We start from the raw sequence: 26,780 nt of genomic DNA, 5'->3' as shown, positions 1-26,780 counted from the left end.
TTTCATTCCTTCAGTTTTTGGAACCAGTGATGGGATGATTGGCCAGTAGTTGAACTACTGTTTCCAGGGGGCGCCAGCTTATCGAGAAAATTTATTCACAGTTCTTAAAAAAAAGCATTCGTGGAGGCTCATCCCTTGCCCCCGGCACCCTATTAAAATGATATAAAAGAAAATTTCAACAGCACATTCTGCCCAAAAGACGCTCCACTCTGCCGAATTTTTTCATTTTTTTTTTTTTTTTTTCATTGCCTGGTTTATTTTATAGAGTCAATTTACCACAATTTTCACTTTTTTTTTGATTCAGCAAAATTTTAAGCTTTTTCTTGGAGCCTAAGATCTGAAATTACCATGAAAAATCCAACGTGTAATCTTATACAAAATACTAGGTACCAATTTGATTGCTTCTATGATCAAATTCAAATACGTAGTATATTCCAAACTGTAATTGACGCGACAGCTCTGAAAAATTCTAAATTTAGAATTTTTACTTTCGACACGTGCAATGTTGAGAGGAGAGGAGAGAGATTTACCTTTTGTCATTACCATAAATGGTATCAAACTGTACATCCGTTCAATCTGTATAATTTTTATTGGTCCCATATTCAAGGGTATGATTAAAACAAACGGTTAGAGCGACGAATTATATCGATAATTCATCATTTATCACAAAAATTGGAGATATATTTTGCAAAAATTGTTTTTTTAGACGAGAATTTATCTTTGAATATCCGATTACTTCATGAACTGGCGATAAAAATAGCAAAAATAGGTACGATACTACGATACCCGAAAGCCTGAAAGTCTGTAAACAAGTGGGTACCTTTTTCACAACGAACGTAATTTATAAAAATATCAGAAGCATTCGTTATTCGAGCACCTTATAATTCGGGAGTCGATTTTGATTCTATGAACGTTATTGAGTGATATTCGACAATACTTCACTAAAATTGGAAATATCAACGAAACCGCACTACACAAGTAAGTAAAATGAATCAGATTCAAGTATGATTTCTTTTTATAGAATTTGAAACCGTATACGTATTTAATGCACATTTAAAGACTTGAAAAAAGTGATCAATTTTGAATACATTTTATTTCATTGTCACACTTTTAAAAACTTGGAAAAATGCATCACTTTCAATTTTGACTTTTCAAAATTTGAGGAAGAAATCAATTTGTTATTAAAATAAGTACCTAATGTGAAATTTTTAAAAATTTGGAATATCAGACGTAACTAAAAGTATGTCGCTCAAAATATTACTTAATGAACAATTTCAGAAATTCAAAAAAAAAATCCAAGAATTCAAAAGTCTGGCAAAATTTTAGGAAATCGTTTTTCGAAAGTTTAAAATAATTTCAATAAATAATAGTACGAAACTTATTTTATTTTTTTTAATTTGAAAAGTCAAGACCAAAACAACACTCTCATGGTTTGAAACTATTCTTTCAGAGGGAGACTTTATACATATTTTTGGAATAATCGTGTCATGAAATTTGCTCGATAAATCTTTCGATTTTTTTTCATTTTTCTTAAAATCTATAAATGCCATAAATGATTCTATAAATTCGTTTCCGAATTAATGAAATCCTAACCATCGCGATTTTTGTCAATTAGGTACCTGTAAGGCACGCGAAACAATGGACAGAAAAATAGGAAGTTCCGAAGTTGATTTGGATGTACTGGTAATCGTACACAGAGTTCTATCTGTACCATCAATCGCTTTCCTGATCGTACACTTTTACAAATTTTTCCGAAGTACCATACCGAAGCAAAGTTTGGCATGTAAAAATCTCACCTTCTACTGCTTCCTTCTGCTTTTATTCTACCCAGTTTGCATTCTAAACGGCGTTACAAATAAATGGAGAATACGTCACGACGTTCGATGGTTCTACTACACGTACATCGTGGTGAAAATGGCATTCTTCAAACTAATCATCGCACTGGATTTGTTCTTATGCTTTCGAAAAGTGAGCTTGTACATGCATCGTCCTACTTCGGTAACTCAAAACAAAAAATTTTTCATGTATTGTCTTCTGGGTACAAGTGTTCCCTTGTTATACATCATACTGTTTCACTTTTTCGGAGAAATATCTCAAATAGTGACGCTGATTTTTGAAGAAAATACTATGTTGATTATGATTCGTATCTCGCGTTTATTTTTTATCGGCGGTGCGGCTCGGTATATAAAAATATCGGATATCGATAAAGCCGAATTGTGGTCCAGATTTTCTCTACATATCCGTCTTCTTATCATGCTGGGCGGGTTTTCTGCTGTTTTTGGCGTCGCAGAGTCGTATGGAGCGATTTCTCTGATACTGGATGTTTCACATCATAATCATAATAACAGCGAAGAGCATTTGGCTTTGATGAGACGGGTCGATTTTTTCGAAAAATTACAAGATCTGGGTACTATTTTGGAAAGCTTCGCTATTGGAATATTTTTCACGCTTCGAAAAGATACGTTTAAATCAGCGGACGCTTAAAATCGTCACGTGTTGGTTTGATTTCGTTCATGAAAAATTCATAGGTGTGATATCGATATGTCACGAAAATGCAAATTATTTTGCTTGAAGTAGGTAGGTAAATTATAAGAGCATTATTTTAATTTTTTCTTTTTCAATATAGGTACTTAATTTTTTCCTCCATTTTAATGAATAAGTTTTCCAATGAAATTTAATAGGTACCTTGTAAAATAATTTTTGTAAGCAAATTATGCATAAGAAAGGATCGTAGAAAAAACCTGTAAGAGAATTCTGACCAAAATCAATGGAGACCATTTTGAGCGGAAAACCACTCAGAAAAAATGTCAGCTCCGGAGAGTCCCTGGATGGAGATGTAGGTCCCCTAAAGGGGAGCCCTGCAATTGCGCCAAATGGTTGAAATCATGTACCCGGAATTGCGCCAGGTTTTAAAAAAGATATACTGGCAATTGCGCCGAGTTGAGAAAAATGTGATATGAACAAAATATGAACGAATCGTTCATCGTTCAGTCGCAGTTATCTGAATTGATAATGAATCACCAACCTATAGAGGTGCATTTTACTATATTCATACATAAAGTACCTACGTATGCACATATTATTTTGTAATTATCTGGTAGAGTAAGTACTATGTATGTACATATCCGAAGACTCAGCTTTTCCTCCTCACCTATGAGCGTCAATAGACATACGGGAAGGACAAGGAATGTGTGTGAGGCTTTTCATTCGACCTTAAAAACTTACTTCTCACATGCTCATCCAGATATATGTGAGGGCGCATACAAAAAGGTACCTTATGGCCAAAAAAATTTTTGTCTATGGAGGGTTCTACTCGATTTTTGAAGAATCCCTAGGAAAATTGGGCGAAGAAGAAAAAAATTAATTTTTTGGCCATAAGGTACCTTTTCGTATGCGCCCTCGGTGTATTAGAAATGTGGATTATTTTTTTGTTGACAATCTGTATCTATTGCTGGAGCTGGACTGAATACTTATAGGTACCTATAATCATAAGAACAAATTTTTTAACCACACCAGAAAAATTATTAATCTGACAATCCGAAGTCTGAGTATAAGTGTGATGGGAGGATTCGTTCTTTTGACTGGCGCAATTCCCCATACACAAATTTTTTTATGTGGCGCAATTCCGGGTATGCCTAATTTTTTTACTCGGCGCAATTCCGGGTACTTTTGGCGCAATTGCATGGCAGCCCCCTAAAGAATGGCATTTTCGAAAACATCTTGTTTATTTTTTTGCTCCAGCCCCTACCAAACCTGTTTAGGGAAGAATCGTACAATTTCAACAGATGGTATTGAAGATTCTGGGTTCACCTAGGTCATTACCATCAAAATCCATGACCGCTATTAGCTCATTTTTGGACAAATTCGTGATATAAAAATATTTTCTTTCGGGTCATTCCGTGTCAATTCGACCAAACGTTTTTGAGTCATGTCTTTCGATTTCGCTCAATTTTTTTTTACAATATCTACCCACCCAGGAAGTAAGAAACCCGCAATCAGTTTGGTCCCAGCCCTTTCAGGGGGCGGGTGGGGGGGGCTTCCATTATTTTCACATTGTCTCTCGAGGTACTCAACTTCAGCAGCGCATTCCTCCAAAACTATGATACTTTGATCAAAACTAATTTCATAGTTCAAAAGGGTATTGAATTTCGAACTTTTTAAGTATTTTGAAGTTTTCAAAATTTGAAAGTTGAACTTTCAAATTTGAAGTTAAAATTTCAAAATGGCGCTGTAAGTGGGAGCTATCATTTAAAATTCTGAAAAAATTTCCATAGATGCACCTTTTGATGCTCTTTTGAAATATTTAAGTTTCGAGATGGGATCTCTTAATGGAAGGGGAGCACCCTCACCCCCAATTTTGGGCAAAGCTTTCAAAAGAAAAATCTGAGGCATGTGATACATCGAATTGTAAGTTTTTGGTAACGCTGAACACGAATATGACGTTAGATTTTTGGTTGGACCCCATCCACGTCCCCTCGCACCTCCCCAAATGGAGTAAAAGTTCAAAATAGTTTTTTTTTGTGCGACACATCAAATAGCATGTTTTTGATGACGCTGAATACGAATGTGATGTCAGATTTTTGATTGGACCCACCCACGGCCCCCAGCACCTCGCCAATGGGGATAACCTAAAAAAAAAAAATGGTTTCAATCGTGTGACACATGAAATAGTATGTTTTCGATATCGCTGAACACGAATATAGCAGTAATTTTTCAAATTGACCTCAACCATGGCTCCCAGAACCTCCCCCAATTGGTGAAAGTCCAAAAAATTTGTTGGAGGCCATAGATGAGGTGCAACCACAAATCTGACCCCATATTCGTATTCAGCGTCACCAAAAACATACTATTTGATGTGTTTCACGAAAAAAACCCTATTTTGAACTTTTATCCCCCTTTGAAGAGGTGCTGGGGCCACGGATGGGGTCCTATCAAAAATCTGACGTCATATTCGTGTTCAGCGTTACCAAACACATAGAATTCGATATGTCACATGCCCCAGAATTTTTTTCAAAAGTTTTGCCCCAAATTGGGGGTGGAGATGCTCCCTCTCCATTAAGAGATTCCATCTCGAAACTCAAATATTTTGAAAAAGCATCAAAAGGTACATCTATGGGAATTTTTTCAGAATTTTAAATGGTAGCTCCCACTTACAGCACCATTTTGAAATTTGAACTTTCAAGTTGAAAGTTCAACTTTCAAATTTTGAAAATTTCAAAATTCTTAAAAAGTTCTAAATACAATGCCTTTTAGAACTGTGAAATCAGTTTTGATCAAAGTATCATAGTTTTGGAGGAATGTGCTGCTGAAGTTGAGTACCTCGAGACAATGTGAAAATAATGGAAGCCCCCCCCCCCCTCCATCCACATTCTGAGGGTGCTGGGACCAAACTGATTGCGGGTTTCTCACTTCGTGGGTGGGTAGATATTGTAAAAAAATTTGAGCGAAATCGAAAGATATGACTTTCAAAATCGCCTTTTTTTGGTCGAATTGACATGGAATGACCCTTTTCAAAAATTTCGCCTTTAGTATGCCAAAATATCGTAGCATAATAATCTTTTCTGAAACTTGGGAAATATTTTAGAATATAGTCGGGTTAATTTTTTGTCATTATTGCCAATTTCGAGAAACCGAAAAATGTTGATAAGTTGTGGCTATTTTTCTGGATGTTTTGAAATAGGTAATACCTAATGGCCGATAAATTGGCAACACTGCATTCCAAGATATTTCCTAAACATCATAGGAATCGCAATTTCAGAAAAATTAGAAATTCTCAATGTTTTTCTGGGTCTTTTCGTCAGATGTAATTATTTTACAATTTGGAAAACATGTCCCACAAGAACTTAAGCCCAGTGGCTCACCCCAAAAGAGAGTCAGGGGTCCCCAAAATTGGGTAATTCAGAATTTTTAATAAAAATCATAAAACATGGGGAAATTTGACGAATTTGGTTCTAATTCGGGGTGAAGGGTCTTTCAACGATTACGAGAAAAAAAATTTGCAACAAAATGTTGGATTTCAGGCGGGAAAAATAAGTTTTTTGCAATCATGAAAGTCATCTACCTCAAAAAAATTTTTGAAAAAAATGGGTCGATCGACCCCTCCCTCCCAAAAAAAAGTTTGAAGATTTTGGCAATATTCAGCAGAGGCGAAAATATCGTACTTTTTTCACTTCTGTAGCATCATGACCTGTTTTGGGGAAAATGGTCCAGTCTAAAATGAAAGTAGGTACCTACCTATTTGAAATTCTGCGTCGATTTAAGCTATACCTGTTGCTTACAAAACCACGATTTTTACGAAAATTTTTCTTCTTTGAGGGTCTTTATCTCCCCATAGGAGGCACTTCCAGAGTTGAAAATTTTACAAAGTAACTTTTGAAATTGTTTTTTGAGTACCTTTCAACTCAAAATGAAAATCTTCGCTGAATTTACCCTATTGACAATTTCAAGTGGCAGAATGCTAGCAACAGTGCTAGCATAGTCATGCTAGCATATTTCCAGCATATGCTGGCATACAACTGGCATAATTCTAGTAGGGGGACTAGCATTATACTAGCGTCAGTTTGCTAGCAGATACGCTAGTGCAGGTGTTCAAAATGGTGCTACTGGTGCTAGCATGATCTTGCTAGCTTTTTGCTAGCATTTGCTAGCATGTGTATAATATGTAGAATGCTAGAAGTTTATTAATTTCCTTATAAAAGAATAGGGTATATTTTTAATTATGGTATGTTTCCCAAGAATATCCAAAAATGGGCAATTGCCCTACAATGCTAGTTTAGAACTAGCATTGCACTAGCATCTTGTGCTAGTATAAGCTGAGTGATTAGTTTGCCAACTTCACTCTTCTTAATTTAAACAGGAAACTGTATTGAGCTTATATTCGACTTGACTACATACTTCATCTAAGAGAAGTTAAGTGTATCATATTAAAGAACAACGCTAGCAATTTGCTAGCATTATGCTAGCACTTGACTGCTAGCACCTGGATAAGAAGTCTTTTAACGAAAATCCAGCACCATGCTAGTACTTTGACTGCTAGCTTTACCAAGGTTAGAATAGCACTAGCAGTAGACTAGTGCAAGTTTACCTGTGATTGTATTTCTAGCATGTAACTAGCAGATTGCTAGCATGCCTTTTGCTAGTTCACCTCAAGCTAGCACCATTACAGGGTGCTAGCAATGCACTAGCAATATGCTAGTAGTGACTGCTAGCTTTACTCGGTGGTTATGCTGCTAGCATGTAACCAGCAAATTGCTGGCCTGTCTTTTGCTAGTTCACCGCATGCTAGCATCATACCAGTTCAATGCTAGGATGAATTTTCCAATAAAATATCTGCTGGCAAAGTGCTAAGTGCTAACACTATTCTAACTGGTAATCTGCTAGTTGATTCCATGCTAGCACCGTGCTAGTATTCTGCTACTAATGCTAGCATTCTGCTAGTAAAATTGTTAATAAGATAATTATTCTCCTAGGATTAATTAGTGTATGGCTAGTGTAGTTTTTACTAGCTCATATCATGCTAGCAACATTGTTAGCTTTATGCTAGGAGAAACTACCAGCATCGCTCGGTAATTATGATGCTAGGATATAACTAGCATGTTGCTAGCGTACATTGTGCTAGCTCATCTCAGGCTAGTATTATGCTAGAATTTTGCTAGCAGGAACTGCTGGGATCACTCGATAATTATGGTGCTGGGTTTTTACTAGCATACCCCTAGCATACATTTTGCTAGATAATCTTGCATTAGCAATATGATAGCATCATGCTAGCAGGGACAACTGGCATTACTAGGTAATTATGAGGCAAGGGGTTGACTAGCACATTGCTCGCATACATTTTGCTAGCTCACCCCATGCTAGCGATATGATAGCATCATGCTAGTATGAACTGCTAGCATCACTTGGTAATTAAGGGGCAAGGTTTTAACTAGCATATTGCTAGCATGCATTGTGCTAGCTCATCTCATACTAGATATATGATAGCATTTTGCTAGCGGGAAATGCTAGCTTCATTCGGTAGTTATGTTGCTAGCATGTAGCTAGCTCATTGCTAACATACTTCTTGCTAGTTTGTATCATGCTAGCAATAAGCTGGCATTTTGCTAGCATGTTATGCTAGTTCATTTCATGCTAGCATAACGCTAGTATCATGCTAGTTTCCTGCTACTCATGCTAGGTGGGTGCTACTAATGCTAGCATTCTGCTAGTAAAATTGTCAATAGGGTAGCGAAATTTTTCCAACATTATGTTTCTCGATCCACCCTTCATAGGTTAGTAAATAGTATGTAGGTAATTAAGCACTTTAAGGATAATAAGGTAGTTTTAAAATGAATTTACAATAAGTTACTTAGAGTATTAATGTATACATAGATGGTAAGTGTTTTAATAAAGAGTTGAAAATCCGATATTTATTTTGTACCCTCCAAATTCTTGGAATCACCAATGCACTCACTATAATTAAGCCTTCAATCACGTCCGGCTCATTTAAAGAAATAAAATCCCACTTCGCAGTTCACACCACCTCTCGCATCTCTCCAAAACGATAAATTTGTTCGCAAGTATGGTCGTAAAATAGCTCGAGGAATAAGTATAACTCGCTCTAGATACTCGTATATATTCACCATATACGCATAAACATGCCCATTAGCTCGGTTATCTCTCGGTCTTGGTTTTATTTTTAAGGAAATTTGATACTGAAAATTTGTCACTTTTAAGTGTCGCCGCTTATACGGTTGCTTCGGAAATGACTGCTATTTACTGTGTACATGGAAGACGTTAAACAGGATATATTACACGCGTTCGCAATTTAAAAGCTACGTTTTTTCACATACAAAAAGAGGTAATTTCGGCGGCGCGTTTATGGCGTTTCGCAAACGTAGGCAGCTCGAGACTGCAGCTTCGAATCGTATATTTATATTTTTATTTCTCCAATTCTGAGACTCGACCAAGATCGAGAAAGAGAAATAACTCGTATGTAGTTTTCGATTGATTTTGATCTAGAAATTGAAAGACCAAACAGTGCACTGCTCACAGATCTACATTTTTATGGCCCAAGATCATGGTATACTTATTTGACTTTTCTCTCCACATTTTTGAAAAGACCAGCTCTTCAAACCACTTGGAATTGACCAAAAGAATTATTTCTTTTATTATTTCACAATCCCTACAGCAGTAATAATAATACCGCATCAAATAAAGGTGTAATTTTAGGGTAAAAATTGCACCAAAACTTTCACCACACACACAACAACTCTATACACTATATTGTACCAATCAATGCGGAAACAATAACCTCCGTAACACTCATTATCGCCGACTATATTGAAGAGGTATACTCTGCTATAGAGCAAAAAGATTCTCAATGTAAGTGCATAGCAAAGGGTATTCAACGAAGGTTTACGGTCGAGTGTTTGCACTGGCAGCCGTTACATCTCGGGTCATTAACAATACCCTATTTGCAGAACACCATCGATACCACTTCGCTCCCTTATGTGTAGGTTGACGTTAAGTACGCTGTGGAGAGATTTAGGATATAAAGGAGAAAGCCACATAGAAAGCAGTACCCAGTACCTATATTGTAGTAGTCGAATATAGCAGTTATAGGTAGTTGAACGCGGTGTTTTTGGGTGAAAATTTATGAAGCAAATATCATCACTTACTTTCTTTATATTGCAATACGTTGTAGTGTTTTTCGTGAATGACGACGCATCGGTAGCAACTTCGGTCACTGTGAACAAAACGCAGATGAAAAAAATTAATTCTCGAGTTTTCCAGTGCTATAGTTTATTAGAGAGCTCAGCTAGCTCAAGTATATGTTGTGCCAATTTTTAGGTCATTATTGCAGATTTCAACTTTCTCCCCCTCCACCCAAAATGAATGTGTTTTTGGCTTTTTTAAAATCGATTTCTTGAAAATAAATTCGTACGACTACATTCCAAAATATTTCCTCAGTTTAAGATTTCGATGTTTCGATATGATAAATGCGAATCATTTGAGGAAAAAATATTTTCAAAACACGAATTCACTTTGAAATTGGCGATTAGCCAATTTTCAACTGCTCAGTATACAACCCTGAAAATGGTCTTGAGTTTTGATGGCAATCACCTAAATTGACTCATAATCTCAAATATCATCTTTTGAAACTGGCTCATTTTTTTCCAAAACAGGTTGAGTGAGGGGGAAGTGGGCTGAGGCGAAAAAAACGCATTTTTTGGGAGTATCCCCTCATTGAGGACCCACATCTTCTCTCCAGGGGCAACTCCGGAAGTCCAGGCCGAAAACTTTTTCTGATTTTCAGAGTGACTTTCAACACAAGGTCTGCATTGAATTGGGTCAAAATCCTTCTAAGTACATTTTTTCATTTCGCAATCAGACCAGTTAACTGGATGCTTGAAGACTCGGGATTTTGATTGAGATTGAGAATCACTGAACCAGGTAAGCTTTATTTGCTCTCAACCATTCAAGAGTCAATTCAGGATTGTAGAAATTTTCCCAAAATGGAGGTTTTCAAGGTAATTTTGCTCCCCTCCTCTCTCGGAAAAAATTTAATTAGAAAATCAAAATATGGAATACTTATCGTATCAATTTTTACAATGTTAAAATGCTAAAAAAAAAAGCATAAGAATAAATGAAAGTTGCCAAACATAGATACAATTTCAATAAAACTGCTCAAAATGCATGAAAAAGTGTCCATAATTATGATACAAAAAAAAACACTCGAAAAAGAATTAAAATTTCTGAAATTTGCCAAAAATTGATGAATTTTAGAAAAACTGTCCAAAAAGTGCAGGAAAAAGTGTTGAAATGATGTAAAAGAAAAACAGTCAATATAGCATTAAGAATCAATAAAATTTCAACAAAATTTTTAAAAAAATTTCAGCCAGTCAAATTTTTGAAACTGGAACTTGATTTTTTGATTTTTGAGAATTCTTACAAAAATTATTAATACTGATTTGCCCTATTTTTTGTGGGTAAAAAATAAATATTATTTGAAGAAATTGAGACAGACAATTGAAATGTGGATTTTTCTCAATTTCGACTTCTCAAATCGATTGTTAACCGTAATGTAAAACGATTCTGAAGCTGTTAGCGGATTTTAGGATTTTCAGTTTCCAATAAATTTTAACAAAAAAAGCCGAAATGTGATTCAACACCTGTTGCCGTCGTTCTGAACTCGGAGTAAATTTAAATAAAAATATACCACGAGACCCAATTTTAAACGTTGAATTTCGTTTTTCGATTTTTGATCAATTTTTTAAAATTCAAAATTGGTCAAAAAGATTCTTTTAAAATTGAAGTGTTACAAAACATAAATTTGGCTTTTATTTCATTTCAACCTTCTCATTCCCCACCCCATGGTTTAGAGCCATTCTTAAGTCTCCAGTGAGCTTTTGGATTCTCCACTTTTGGGACAGTTGGGTATCATAAAAAGGCCAAAATGCAAATTCAACACCCAATGAACTCGGATTAAATCGAAAGAGTATCTAAAAAGTCACCACAAAGTCAAATTTCAAGCTCTGAATATCGTTTCTGAATTTTTAGTAATTTTCAAAAAATCATTTGGCTTATTTTTTGATCAAAAAAAAAATCAAAATCTGATAAAATTGATGTACCTACGTTTTCATTTCCTTTTGTTCATTCAAGAGTCAATACAGGATTGTTGAAATTCTTACCCAAAATAGGGGTTTCCAACTAATTTTGAACCTATCTCCAGAGAAAGGAAAAATGTACTTATTTTATTTATTTATTTATTTTATTGGGTGCCATAAACAGCTACTATGGCTAGGGGCACCTCATCATTACATTTGGCACAGTTATCTACATAGCAAATTATAAATTATAGATATTACAAAGTAAGAAAATTTATAATGTAAGCATATAATTATTAAACTATAGTTTTTGTCTTAGTCCTGTGATATTTACAAAGTTCAGTACATTATTTATTGCGACTGGATCATCTGATAGGATAGTATTTATTTGATTGGAATTTAGAAAGAGGGAGCGAGTATGTTGGAAAATGGGACAGTGTATGAGTATGTGGGGAACATTTAGAGGAACATTGCAAGTGGAACACATAGGAGGAGGTTGTTTTAGGAATAAGTATTGATGGGTGAGTAAAGAGTGTCCAGTTCGAAGGCGAGTTAGTATTACTTCTGAACGACGGTTGGGTTGTTCAGATGTTTTCCAGAATGATGCAGAGTTTTTAATACTTTTTAATTTATTTGTGTTAGGAATTTGGGACCAGTAGGAGTGGAACTCATCAAACATGATCTTTTTTGCATGTAATTTTAAGTCAGAAAGGGGAACTGGTATGTTTGCTATAGGTAGATTTTTGAAAGCCTGTTTAGCAGTTTTGTCAGTAATTTCATTACCTTCTATTTGAGAGTGTGAAGGGATCCAACATAACACTAAATTTTGAAGCTGAGGAGTAGACTGAAGAAAATTTACAATTTCTTGAGAGATGGGATGAGAGTTCTTTGATTTATAATTTTTTATAGATAGGATTGCAGAGAGTGAGTCAGAGAAGATGACAGTTTCGTTTTGTAAGAAGTCTGTAGTGTATAAAATAGCATATTTTATCGCATACAATTCAGCAGTTAGAATGGTGCATTGAGAAGGCAGAGCAATAGGAGTGGTAAAGTCCTTTTGAGTGAAAGCACAACCTACAAATTGATTTGATTTTGAACCATCTGTGTATATTTGATTAAATTTTTCATATTTGTTTAGAAGACAGAGAAAATGTTTTTTGAAAATTATTGGATTTGTTTGTTTTTTATTAAATTCTGTTAGGGAGAGGTCAATGGTAGGATTATAATTTTGCCAGGGTGGTAGTAGGTTAATTGGGAAATGTAGGATATTGATATTGTTAGAGTCAATATCATTAAGAAAATTACCAAAATTTGTAGGGGTAGATTGCATATTAGTGGAGTATTGTAAGTTAATGTTAAAGTTTGAGTTGGCTTTGATGTTTAGGAAGGATAGAGCAGAGATATAATGTCTACGAATGTTTAAAGGACATTCAAAAGCATCAGTTAAAAGACTGGGAGTGGGAGTAGATCTAAAAGCACCTGTAGCTATTCTCACGCTTGTATTTTGAATTGTGTTCAGTTTATCAAGGGTGGAGGAAGGGGCATGTAAGAAAATGGGACATCCATAATCAAGTATAGGTCTAATGATTGCGCGATATAGTTTTAGTAATGTATGACGGTCAGAGCCAAAATGAGTGTGAGAGAGTTTTTTAAGTAAGTTGATTTTTTTGAAGCACTTTTTTCTAATTTCATCGATATGAGTTCGCCATGTGAGATTGTTATCATTTTTCAAGCAATTGGCAACATTTGGGTACACGACGAAAACTTCAATTGTGCAATTGGAATTTTGCAATCGTTGGTGTTTGGTTTTTTTTTTAGTTGTTGAGACACTTTTTCGGTTTTTATTTCATTTTTTGGGATTCTTTGGGTACATTGAAAGTGGTCTGCATCAAGACTTGGAAAATTTAAAATAGAAAAGTACAGAAAAATTCACCAATAAATCCATCAAATGCTCAGTTCAACTGCTGTTTTTTTATTTTTGCTAAAATGGAATTTTCAATTGCATAGCTGAGAATTTTTTGGGGGCTAATTAATTCAAACTGTTTCCCGTTCAAGGAGAAATCTCAATTGGCAGAAACATTTTTGAACCAAACAAAATATGCTAAATCAAAAGTACCAAAATTTCAGGCGCTAAAGTGCATTTTTCGATTTTTTTGTGAAGTTGATCGAAAATGCGCGAAAAAATGTTGAAATAGTGTAATACGAGTAACAATCAAAAAAGTATCAAAACTACTGAATATTGTCAAAAAAAATTAATAAAATTTTGGTGAAACTAACCGGAAATGCGTGAAAAAGGTGTTAAAATGATGTGATAATAACACTCTTGATCAACATTAAAATCAATACCTACAAATTGCCCAAAAATCAATGAAATTTCATTGAAAATGCATAAAAAATGTTGAAAACGCTGTTGAAATGATGTAAAAATACAAAAAAAAAAAAACAGCATAAAAAATCAATAAAAGTTACTAAAAGTCAATGAAATTTCAGAAAAACTACTCGAAAATGCCTGATCCAAAAACATGTTAAAATGATGTGAAAATACCAAAAAATAATAATAATAAAACACATTAAAAATCAATAAAAGTTGCCAAAAATCAATGAAATTTTAGAAAAACTACTCAAAAATGCCTGAATTGAAAACATGTTAAAATGATGTAAGAATACAAAAAAAAATTTTAAGTCAATGAAAGTTATTAAAAATAGGTAATGAAATTTCAGAAAAATGGCTCGAAAATGTGCCTGAAAGAGTGTTCAAATCAGAAGATGGTGAAATTTCAACAAAATTCACCAAAAATGCACTGAAAATGTAGAAATAGTGTGGAACTCTAGGTCAATTTGAAGGAGAGACAGGGTGTTCTAAAAGTTGAAAAAAAAAACTTGAAAATGGCTGAAAAATCCATTTTTCTCGCCCAATGGAGAGAGGTCAAATAGATTTGGAAGGCTGAAACCAGAAAAATGCACTTCTGATACGTCCTCCCAATGTACTGTGAAAATTTGGACCCTCTAGGTCAATTTGGAGGGGCTGTTGACTTTCCTAAAGGTCAAAAAACATGTAAAATAGCCAAGAAAATCCACTTTTTTGACTCTGGAGAGGGATCAAATAGGGTTAAAAGGTTGAAATCTGTAAAAGGCACTTTGGGTATATCCTCCTAATGTACTGCATAAATTTGGACGTTCTAGGTCAATTTGGGGAGGCTGTAGGCTTTCCTAAAAGTCTAAAAACACGTAAAATAGCCAAAAAATCCACTTTTTGACCCTGGAGAGGGGTCAAATAGAGTTGGAAGGTTGAAACCTGCAAAATACAGTCAAGTGGCACCATATCATTATATGCTGGTCATTGGGAGCTCCTTAGGTCAATTTTAAGAGTTGGGTGAGGTGGTGGGGATGACCTAGGAAGCTGAAATTTGGATATGTTGTTTACAATGGCAGTACTCATAGATGGAATGAATTTGGAGTCTTTTCATCAATTTGGGACCAAATTATGATTCTCCAAAAAAATCACCTTTCTGTAATTTTCAACTTTGACCCTTCCAACTGCAGGGGTCAATTTGAGGTTCCATAAGAACCCCATTTCCCGAGTTTAATTTTATTTGATCAATCAGAACAGGCTCCAGGTCATAAAATGTAAAAATCACCATCGTGCTGAAACTTAGTAAATAAAAATGTCTGACCTACCGCAAATAGCCCCATTTTTTACAAAAAATTTGGCTAAAAATTTTCGAGACAAACGGTCCATTCAAAATGGTTTTTAAATGCCACCTGAAACCTAAAAATGATATTCAGCAGTGGAAATTTGAGACCAGGCAGTGTATTTTTGGATGCTTTTGTGTTGTTTTTTTTTTTTATCCAATCCAAAACATTTTTGGTCACTTGTGGTGATTTTGAGGGGGGGGGGGGGAGGTGTTCTCATCTACCAAGAAATTACAGATAAAAATCTCGCACCGTGCACAACAAAAAAAAACACATACCAAAAGTTGAATGATTATTTGCCCAATAAAACTACGATTCGAATGTCTGTCCAATGCCCAATCATTCGCTTTTCCAACCACCATTTGGACAAAACTTTCGAACTTCGAACCCACCTAATGTACGAGTACCTATAGTAAAAATAGCATACGTCGCTGTCAGATTATACTCCCCCTTTATATAGAACGTATCAATTTCATTAGGGTTAGTTCAACGTTGCGTTGTTGGTTGTAATCAACAGATGAGCTAGCTGCGTGTGTATGTACTTACTCGTTGGCGATGAGAAATTTATCTCCGTCCACAGCCACGCAAGATCCCTTCGAACTGAATCGATTCCCTTCGATAGATATCGTCTTACGAATTCCCGACTGGTACCAATTTCCAACCCAATGAGCAGGAAATTTACAACATTCTGTAACAGCGAAATAAATTAAAAAAGATTAGAGATTTTTCCATACCATAATAAATGTATGCGAGGTTTTTACGTAGCTCGATGCTCGCGCGATATTCTTCGAATGCATTCCACGTATTCGTAGTATTTTGCAATTGTTTAATTATACACGGAGAATAAGCGATGCTTAATAAACCGTAACTTGTAATAGGTGGATAGCGTTTTACCATATTAAAGAATCGAACTGCAGGGTATAGCGACGGTGCGATGTGAGAGAGAGTTGGGAATTTTAAACAGAAAACTGTGTGTTCGTTTCTAATTAAAGTAAAACTACTAAAATGCTTTTCAGTTTGTAACTTTATGTAAAGCTCGTTATCGAAACAGTTGACCGTTTTGGTCTCTTTTCTATCCTTTATCCCTTTGGCTTCCCTGTCGAGTCGATATTGCCGAATACACTTCCTGGTTGTACCTATTTACACAACTGTGTATGACTGCATATTTGTACTCTCTCGCTGAGGAAAGCTTTTAATTATAGTCTATTTCATTGCATCAAGTACCAAAGGTCTCTTTTGATCCTTGCAGCAAAGTAAAACGTAATGCCTGAAGAGTTGACCCAAATTTCCAGCATCTCTTTGGTCCCTCGAAGAAATGACTTTGAATTTTTTTTTTAGATATTTACTCGAAGAAATTATGGTCGAAACTTTATTCAATACATAAAACCGCTCTGTAGCTTTCTCCAACCCTCGCCTTTTTTATTCGGTGAAAAAAAAAGTGGCAGTCAAAAGGACACGTCAACAAATTCCTTCTTCCCTTACAGTACATTATCTGTATGGTAAATTTCAATAAAACATACCATCTCGATGTGGTAAGAAACAAGGCGTAAAAAAGCCCGCCATCTAGTCTTATTTACTCATAAACACAATAAAAAACACAAATTGCCCGAAATTTAGCCGGTTCACGGTCTCGTCACGCTTTCACTTTCGTCGAGCTGACATTTTCCCCTACGTGAAAAAAAACTCATTAAATAATAATACCGAACATAAAAAATGCATTATTCCAGCAATGAAATGCTTAACACGCCACCGTCGTATCAACAATTTTCATCACGCTGCCGCCTTCTAAATATCAAACAGTATAATGTGGCGTATTATTATTAGGAGAAAAAATGCTCGGATACGTTTCGTGTGTGTAGGTGAGGTGCCAATGCCGCGCGTGTCGCCTCCAGAGACGGGTGAAAAAAGTAAATTAGGTACTGAAAATCAACTGTAGGTGTATCTTTAGCTGTTGATGCCGAATGCGATAGGAAGGCACGTAGATGGAATGTTATTTTAGATATGAAAATTCAAATGTAAATGATCTGGTTCTACTTGTTGAATTTTTCATGGTACGAGGAAAAAACACGAGTCTGGCTGAAAAGGCAATGAAAATACTCCAATTTTAGGATGTGGATTTTTATGAAATCAATGGTCAATTTTGATAAAAACAAAAGTACCTAGGTACAATACTCAATCTTCTTAAAAATAATGTAAAATTGTGTCATTATCAGTAATTATTTATTACGGAATTTTTACTGGTAATTCTTCGTATTATCAAGATACATTGTATTCGAGAAGTCAACAAACATCGAAGATGACTTTGTAATATTTTTATACTCGTGATTCCGATTTTCAAATATTCTAACTAATGTTCCGATCACGCTAACATTCATATTATTATGGCGATTTTCTACAGTTTTATTTTAATGTACATATTTGTTCGTTTGTAAATATGTTCAAATACATCGTTTCATTTCAAAGTGTGCATTGTATTTTATCAAACCCTTCTAATATTACCCATGGCTTGGCTTTTGCATCACATGGCAGAATTTTCCAAAGAGAATGAGAAAGGTTATTTTCAATTTTTTTTAGACTATCTTCAAAATTAAGGAAGCTTTATGATTGATTACGATTACTTGAATTGAATTTTCCAAACTGAACAATTGAAAAAATAATACCGATCTAAAATAACTTCAGATGAGAAATTTTCAAATTTTGAGGTTTTTATAACCCTTTGGGTCAAAACAACTGGCACTTTGAGTTTTTAAATTAGCAGTCAATCATAATTTTTTTTTCATAATTAATTTCAATTGAATGATTCCAAAATGTATTCTTTCCTTCTGTCAAGTTTTTCAATATTTCCCGATAATTTCCCAAAATTTCAATTTTTCTCATTACAGATCTGACTTTTACAAAAACATAAATTTTTTCTGGGCCATTTTGAATTTTGAATTTCAATTCCAAAATTGAATTCCATCTTTTTTCACTTAACTGCGTGTTCATTTGTTTCAATTTTTCTTATCGTTTCTTTTCACAATTTACTTCCATTGATGGTGGAAGGCAACAGGAAACCAACACCATTACATTTCCCTAGAATTATGTGGACATCAATTTAGCAATAGCCCCAAGTCTCCATCAGGCTGATCCTCATCCGCAAAGGTGGTCAGATAGGGTGCTAAGAATACGCGGAGTCAAAACAAGGTGGAACAACATCAACGTCGCAACCTGGAATGTAAGAACTTTGTAGATATAAAATTGAACAACTTGCTAATGTAATTAAAGAAGCCAGGAGATTGCAAATCAACATATTAGGAATAACCGAGACCCGATGGACTGGAAATGGTAGAAACTGGGTAGATAAAGACAATGAAATGATCTACGCTGGAAAAGACACACACAAACAATGTGTGGGTATATTAATACAGTAAGACCTTGATAAGTGCAAACTCAAGGGACAGGAAAAATTATTGCACTTATCGAGTTTTTCACTTAAAAAGGTTTGCACTTAGCAAGGTTATTTTTCCACAATTTGCACTTATTGAGGTAAACAATTCACAAAGGTTAAATTCTCCTGCAATTTCCATTGCCTATGTAATTTTGCACTTATTGAGGTTCCTACAATTTCTATTGTCTAGGTAGTTTTGCACTTACAGAGGCAAAATGTAGAGCAACTTGCACTTACAGAGGTTAAATTCACCTACAATTTTTATTATAGAGGTAATTTTGCACTTATAGAGGTGAAACGTACAGCAACGTGCACTTATAGAGGTGAAAGTGCTTTCTACTGCCAAAAAATTGTTGCACTTATCAAGGTGACTATTTGCACTTATGAAGGTGAATTTACATGGTAAATTGACTGTAGGGACCGGGGATTACATTTTTGTTGCACTTAACACGAATTTGCAGTTATTGAGGTTGCACTTATCGAGGTTTTACTGTACATACCAAAATCAGTGATAAAATCAGTGCCATAATTCCAAAATCAAAGAGGATACTACTTGTGAGATTGGAGGTTAAGCCAAAACAAATTATGATAATTCAAGTTTATGCACCAACAGCGGATAGCAGTACAGCTGAAATCAACAACTTCTACAACAACCTAGAAGAAGTGATGAGCTGCTTGAAAAACAAGGATGTTGTATTTTTGATGGGAGACTTCAATGCCACAGTTGGGAAGGATCATGGCAGCCAAGTTGCAGTGAGATAACACTTGGAGAGCAGAATGATAGAGGTGAAATGCTTGTAGAGTTTGCAGAAAGACACGTTCTAGTAATATGCAATACCTGGTTCAAACAGCATGAAAGAAGATTATACACATGGGTCAGTCCTGGAGATTGAGTCAGAAACCAGATAGACTATATACTTGTAAAAGGAAGATTCAAGAACACATTGAAGAACTGTCACACATATCCTGGTGCTGACTGCAACTCTGACCACAAACTATTGGTTGCAAAATGCCAGCTAGTCTTGAAGCGCCAGAAGAAGAGCAAAGAATGATACCAACAACTTGACTTTGCAAAAATCAAATCAAAAGAAGTGAAAAAGAAATTCTGAGAAGAACTGGAAAAGCAAAAGGAAGACAGGTTGGAAGAAGAACAAGGTGTCAAGGAAAAGTGGCAAACATGGAAGCAGAAGGTTAAAACAGCAGCAGAAAAGTCCATTCCATTCAAGGGAAGAAGAAAACACAAACCATGGATGACTCAAGAGATACTGGATCTGATGGAAGAACAAAGAAAAACAAACAGACCAAGTTACTCTTCATCATAAATGCCAGAATTGAAAAGAAGATAGATGAAAATCTAAGTGAAACGCAATATGGCTTTGTAGCGAAAAGAGGGACGAGAGATGCAATTGCCCTGCTGAAAGTGATCATTCAAAGAGTGCTGAATGCAAATAGGGAAATCATTGCTTGCTTCGTCGATTATGAGAAAGCATTTGATTGTGTCAACCATAAGAAGATGTTGGAGATCCTGAAAAAATATAACATTGATGACAAAGACCTGCAAATAATCAAGAACCTGTACTGGGAGCAAAGATAAAATATCAATTCTAGTGGTTTTTCTCCTCGATTCAAGTGTTCCGATCGATTTTCTGCTAATTTTACATAATTTCTGCATTTTCACTGCAGATCAGATTTTTTCAAAAAATGTATTCTTCGACTGATTTTCCAACATTTTGGTGTTTTTGTTGTTGAAATATCAACTTTTTTTTTCATTAATTTGCAAAGTTTTTTATATTGTTTTTATTCTTTATTTGAATAAAAATCCAAAATTTGATTCATTTTCCATGATTTTGATTTTTTAAAATGGTTTTCTGCATCTGGATCATTTTGAATATGACATTTTTAATGTTTCTAATTTTTATCTTCAATTCACAATGTTTTCGTCTAGCATTCATTTTCAAATTTAAAATTTTGCTGCTTCAATTTTTTTTTAAATTACTAAATTCACGAAGTTTTTGTTGATAATTTATTTCGACTGATTTTTGAAAATTGAATCTGGAATTTCAAACTTTTTCAATTGCAGGAACTTTTGGGTGATTTGATTACAAAGTATTTTTTTGTCATTTTAAATAGGTATGTAGGTATACGTATAAATGATGATTTTGAATGACTACACTTTTCGATTACGATTCCATTTTTGGAAATTTTTTTATGGTGATTCTGAATCTTTTTTTTTTTTTTTTAAATGGCGTTGAGAATAAATTTTTTATAGTGACCATTTCGAAGTTGATTTTTTGAAAATCAGTTTGAAAATTTCTGGTACATATGTTCAAATAAATTTTTTGATGGCTACTTATTTCAAATCAGTATTGTTAGGGACCTACTTACCTATATTATTAGGTATTTTGAATTTTTTTGCAATGATTCCGGATTTCAAATGCGAAAATGCTCTTTTCACAAATCATCCCCTGTTGGCAATTACCCACATTAACCTTACATGACAATTTATGACTAATTTGAGGTCCCTGAACACAAAAATATCGACGTCCAAATCAAGCCTTGCTTTAGGTCTCCAGAAAATGCAAATTTCGCGAAAAAAATCGTCTATTCTCGATGAAAAAGACGCTGGCGCTCAAATTGGACACCAAATTCGGACTCGGTGACCTCAAATTAGTCGGAAAACATCTTTCAAAGTGGAAAAACTAATCACTTCGGACCGAATCAGCAAATCAAAAGCGTTCACTTTCGAGCAACAGAGGTGTTAATAAAATTGCCTAACCAGTTTGCCGTAAATACGAAATCATATTTTTTCCAAAAAATAAATCTTTTAACTTTGAGCTAAATCGAATGAAAATTTCAGCCATGGGAGTTTATTGAGACGGCGAATCCATTTCTGGAGTCAGATTTTTGCCATGGAGCTCCATTTTATCCTGGAAATCGCCTATTACTGCCTCAAAATTGAGTCTTTTTTTTTTCAAAAATCAAAATTTTTACACGAGGTTTTCTCACTAATTTGAGATCGCTGAACACGAAAATGACTTCCAAATTAAGCCTCGCTTCCTCGAAAATCCCATTTTGAGCCCATGAGCACCACACCCCCCTCCCATTTTGGTACAAAAGAAGATTGACAATATGGGTATCGTTATCATATGAATCGAGCACGCTGAATACGAATATGAAGTTAGATTTGCACTTGGACCCTCTTAATAGCCACTTTGAGGGGTGGAGGGGGTGTCCAAAAATTAAGTTTCTCTTGAAAAATGCTTCATTTTAGCACCACATGCGTTCCAAAATATTTCATCAGTTTTAGGAATGATATCCTTCAATGGATTTTTTCAAAAAAAATGGACAAGGGGGTGAGGTAGGGGGGAATTTTTTGGGTTCAAGATTTTTTTTAAGGTACCCAACACTGTTTTATGACGCGAAAACTACAATAATCCGAGGACACGGGAATTTTACCTATTTTAGCTGGGAATACCCTTTTGACAATATTTTGTCAACTTTCAACTTTTTTCAAGCGTATTTACCTAATATCAATTTGCCTGATTTTCAAACAGTAGCAAAGTTTCCAGCTGGTTGAAGCCTGAATAGAAGAGATAATATACAACTCTTCGTATTACTTTTCGAATAATCCATTCTCGTCTGAAAAATTCCATCGATGCGTAAATGATTTAATTATAAAATATTTACAAGAGCCAAAATATTCGCTCGAAAAAAAACAGAACACATTAAAGAAATTAAATCAACGAAATATAAATTTAATCTGGGCCAAGATCGTTCGAGTCTGCAATCATTACAAGGGTCATTTTCAAAGCCCTTTATCAATTTCATCATTATATTATACAAAGCGTCGGTCGTGTTGTCGTTCAAGAGAGGAAAAAATTAGCGAAAAAATTCCTTTCTGAGGCGGATTTCGGTCTCGATAAGTGAACGAGAAAAAAAAGGCTTATTTAAAAAATTAGGTAATCTGATTCTTCGAGTTGGAAAAAATCACGCTCGTCGAATATTTCAAATTTTTCAAATTCCTTTTAATCCGATAAAATCTCGAATCGAGTCGCGAATTATTAAATATTGCGCCATTTTAGGCGTATATAGTTCATTTATTCATTCTCAGTTCCCTAAAGAAAGGGAGCACCATAGTACGAGAAATGTGAAAAACGTCAACTTCGCAGAGTGGAAAAAAGGCCCAAGAAACAAATTGTCAAAATTACCCGATCTGTTCGTAGGGGCACGAGTCGTGGAGGGGGAAAAAAGTTGATAGAAAATAGGCATCATAAAGAGACGAGAAATTATTTCATCATTTTAGAGGTTTATCAAAGTTGAACAATAAATTTCGCGTAAAGTACCAAAGTTCAAGAATTTAAGGCAAAGTCACGCGAGTACGATAAAATAATGGCGTTCTGATACCAACACTCCAACTGTCATAATAAATTCATTCCACAGTTTACTAGCTCTCGCTTCTGCTTTTTTTTGTGTCCTGTTCCGATGTTGTAACTTTTGCCTGTGTATTCACCCCCTCAGCCTTGCTCTGTCTCGATATACTTATCGTATCGTATCGTACACGTTCAAGTACTCACGTATAACACACACACACGCACCAGCAGCACCTACTCTCACAAAGCTATAGCTAGCTATACGAGATCGGTAAAAAGAAAATATATGTATACGTTTGCATGTATAAATTTTATACTCGAGCATAAAAAAAATACATATACGACGATAATTTATCGTTTAAACATAGTTTAGAAGGTTTGCTTATGTTTAAAAATACTTAGACGAATGTTCGCGCCATAAATCATTGTATCACTCACGTCGGTACTTTTTTTTCCATTTTACGTGGTACTTTTTTTCTATACTTGTTTTGTTTTGTTGTTTTTTTTTCAACCCTCTTTTTTATTTTGGAAAAACTTATTTGCATATAAATTCGAAAGTTGTATTTTTGCGGTTACTATTGGCGACTTTCCGAGCCCAACTTTATCGTTTAGCGGTTTCTTGAAGTGTGCTGCCGAAACCGCCCTCTTTTACAATAAAACCAAACATACGTTGTAGGCTGTGAGTATTACGAGTAGACTGCGCCATCATTCAGGCAACTTATTTTACACCAGTGTGCGATGATTTGCCGAATAGTACAAAGGAGCAGGTACACCTGTGTGCGTGTAAATGTCAGATAATTTGCCTATACCTACCTAGTCGTCGAGGTAGGTTTGAAAGTAGCAGTTATTAGCTCTAGTTGTAAGTATTGCGAGCACGTACGACAGATATGATTTGCATAAGAGATATTTGAAAGGGGCTATGTGCATTGTTTCACATTCCAACTTGTTCACCTCGTTCGTCACCCTACTGAGAATATCCTGAATAGGCAAATTATCGTTATCGAGTGTGAAATAAGTTGCCTATAGTGAGATAATATTTGGTAGAATTTTTCTATAAGTGTTTTTATAGAGTGAATACTGAATATTGAAGACGAAAATTGACTTATTTCAAGATTTTAGGTTCGTTGAAACGATTCAAAATGAGCATATAGAAAACGACGGCGACGTGATGTTTCTTGGCAGGATTTAGGAACTGGGAAGAGTTCATTTTTAATTCAAGTTTTGCTTCTTCTTTCTCTGAGTCCTTTTTTTAAATGTGTGGGTGTGTGTGAATGTGGTCGAGTAGTATATACTTAATTGACACTGCCACTGCTGCTGGTGGTGGTGGTTGAGGTAGTTGTGCTAAAGAAATGTGATGGACGTTTTGAATGTTTGCCCGACCTTTTTTGAATTCGTTGCTGAAATTCCATTAGGAAAACTGCGTGATTTCAGGTGTCGGTAAATTGATTACGGAGTCGTATCCATTAGCGATATTTGTCACCGTTTTAGCCCATTAGCGTTTGACCTCCTTTCAACGCCAATCTAATTATATACAGTTGTAGTACACCTAGTTTGGTATTATTTTTCACTTTTTCTTTCTTTCTTGCTTTTTTCCCCATCGTACGTTGTGTGTTGGAAGAGTTTTCGTTTTAGAATACCTAATGAATAAGAGATGGATTTATTGGAACGAGGACGCTTGGTGGAATTCTAATAGAAGATTGGGGGGGGGTGCAGAAGTGTAATTGGACTTGCAAATTGAGCAATGGTTAATGGGATAGATTAAATTGGTAGTTGTGGATTTTTTTTAGCACTCACGAGAGAAGTACGATCCAAACGGGAACGAAATTTTTTGGAATTGAAACACGATCTCGAAATACACAACCTGCAAAAATTTCAAGTGTTGAAATCAATTTTTCAAATTTTTTGAAAATTTAAATTTGGGCCATAAATGTGAAAAATTGACCTTTTGGAAATTTTCATGGGGTGACTTTGCACAAAAATCATTAAGAAAATGAATTTCTCAGGAACGGCTGAACCGATTTCAATCGAATTTGAAATTTCACAACTAGGCTACCAGCCGGACATTACGACATCCTCGTTAAGTTCCAAAAACTCAAAGCTTTCGAGTTTATCGAGTGACAAAATATTTTTTTTAATTCATTACCTAGAAAGCGATTAAACTGATTTCGATGAAAATTGAATCTCACAAACCCTCCACCATTCCTAACGAATCGTTTATTTACAAGTGGATCTGTTTTCGAACGAATTGTTTACGTATCAATTGATTCAATTCTCAGTGAATTGTTCGTGGGAATCATTCATGAACGAATTGATTAATTTTTTGAATGAACCAGTCGCGAACGAACTGATCAATTCTTAGATTTATGAATCAATTCGTTCGCGAATGATTCATCAAGAACTTACTATTCAATTCGATCGTGAATGATTCACCAAAAATTGTTCAATTCGTTCGTGAATGATTCACCAAAAATTATTCAATTCATTCGCGAATGATTCGCCAAAAATTATTCAATTCGTTCGCGAATGATGCAACAAAAATTATTCAATTCGTTCGCGAATGATTCACCAAAATTCACCGCATTTCAAGTGAAGAGCTCAATTCCAAAATGTGCTTTGTCCCAGATTTTTGTTTTTGGCAAATCAAAAACAAAATTCGTGAACACACAAAGATGTTTTAATGTCAATTTTCAATATCAGACAGTGTAGTGTAAAGTATTTCGAATATTTTCCCTGCAATATTTTTTTTTTTTTCAAAATGACACCTATTTGTTCAATCTGTGTACGAAGTCGCCAAAAATGGGACTAAGCACGTTTTGGCACTGCATACAGATTATTTTCCAAAATTATCACGATGAAATGTGGTATTTAGCACGTTTTGGACTGGTACAATGTTTTGTTAGGTAACAGACTACTGCACCCAGTTGGACTTGGCACATTTTGGAGTGGTAGGTTGGTTCAATAGTGTTGAATAAAACGAATTTTACATGAAATTCTGCATTCAATGTACTGGATAGAGCGTTTAAAAACGAATTTTCGGCTATCTGACGTCCTACCTAACTGCGTAACAGGCCCATCTAACGGAATTCACTGAAAACGCATTTTTGAAAAAATTGGACAAAGCACATTTTGGAATTGAGCTCTTCAAGTAAATGAATCGATTCGTTTGCGAATGACTCAACAAAATTTATTGAAGCTCGTGGTGAATGATTCACAAAAAATCAAGGTGATGAATCGATTCGTTCGCGAACAAGTGTCACATATACGAATCAATTCGTTCGTGAATGATTCACCAAAAATCAAGAAAAAGAATTGATTCCGTTGCGAATGATTCAACAAAAATTATTCAATTCGTTCGTGAATGATTCACCAAAAAGCATGTAAATGAATCGATTCGTTCGCGAATGATTGAAAAAAATTATTCAATTCGTTCGTGAATGATTCACCAAAAATTAACTATTAAGTGAATGAGTTTATTCGCTCGCGAACGAGTGATTCATGCAAACAAATTCGTTCGTGAATGATTCACCAAAAATAAAGTAAATGAATCGATTCGTTCGCGAACGAGTGTAACCTATACAAATCGTTAGCGAATGATTGAAAAAAAATTATTCATGAATCGTTCGTGAATGATTCACCAAAAATCAAGTAAATAAATCGATTCCATTGCGAATGATTCAACAAAAATTATTCAATTCGTTCGTGAAT

At 35.0% G+C, this 26,780-nt stretch overlaps 1 protein-coding gene across 2 annotated transcripts in view; it reads right to left on the bottom strand.

Annotated features, from left to right (window-relative positions):
* Positions 1–26,780, bottom strand: part of LOC135834409 (uncharacterized) — a 532,193-nt gene that overhangs the window by 76,291 nt on the left and 429,122 nt on the right. For both annotated transcript variants that reach the window (XM_065348275.1, XM_065348274.1), the window contains 2 exons: positions 15,825–15,966; positions 9,657–9,724 (listed from right to left, as the gene is read on the bottom strand). In XM_065348275.1, the coding sequence (XP_065204347.1) occupies positions 9,657–9,724; positions 15,825–15,966 (210 nt within the window). The remainder of the gene's footprint in view (positions 1–9,656; positions 9,725–15,824; positions 15,967–26,780) is intronic.

This window comes from Planococcus citri, chromosome 2 (genome assembly GCF_950023065.1).
Source record: "Planococcus citri chromosome 2, ihPlaCitr1.1, whole genome shotgun sequence".
NCBI classification, from domain to species: domain Eukaryota; kingdom Metazoa; phylum Arthropoda; class Insecta; order Hemiptera; family Pseudococcidae; genus Planococcus; species Planococcus citri.
Note: the sequence above shows the minus strand (reverse complement) of the source record. Positions and strands in the feature narration are given on the sequence as shown.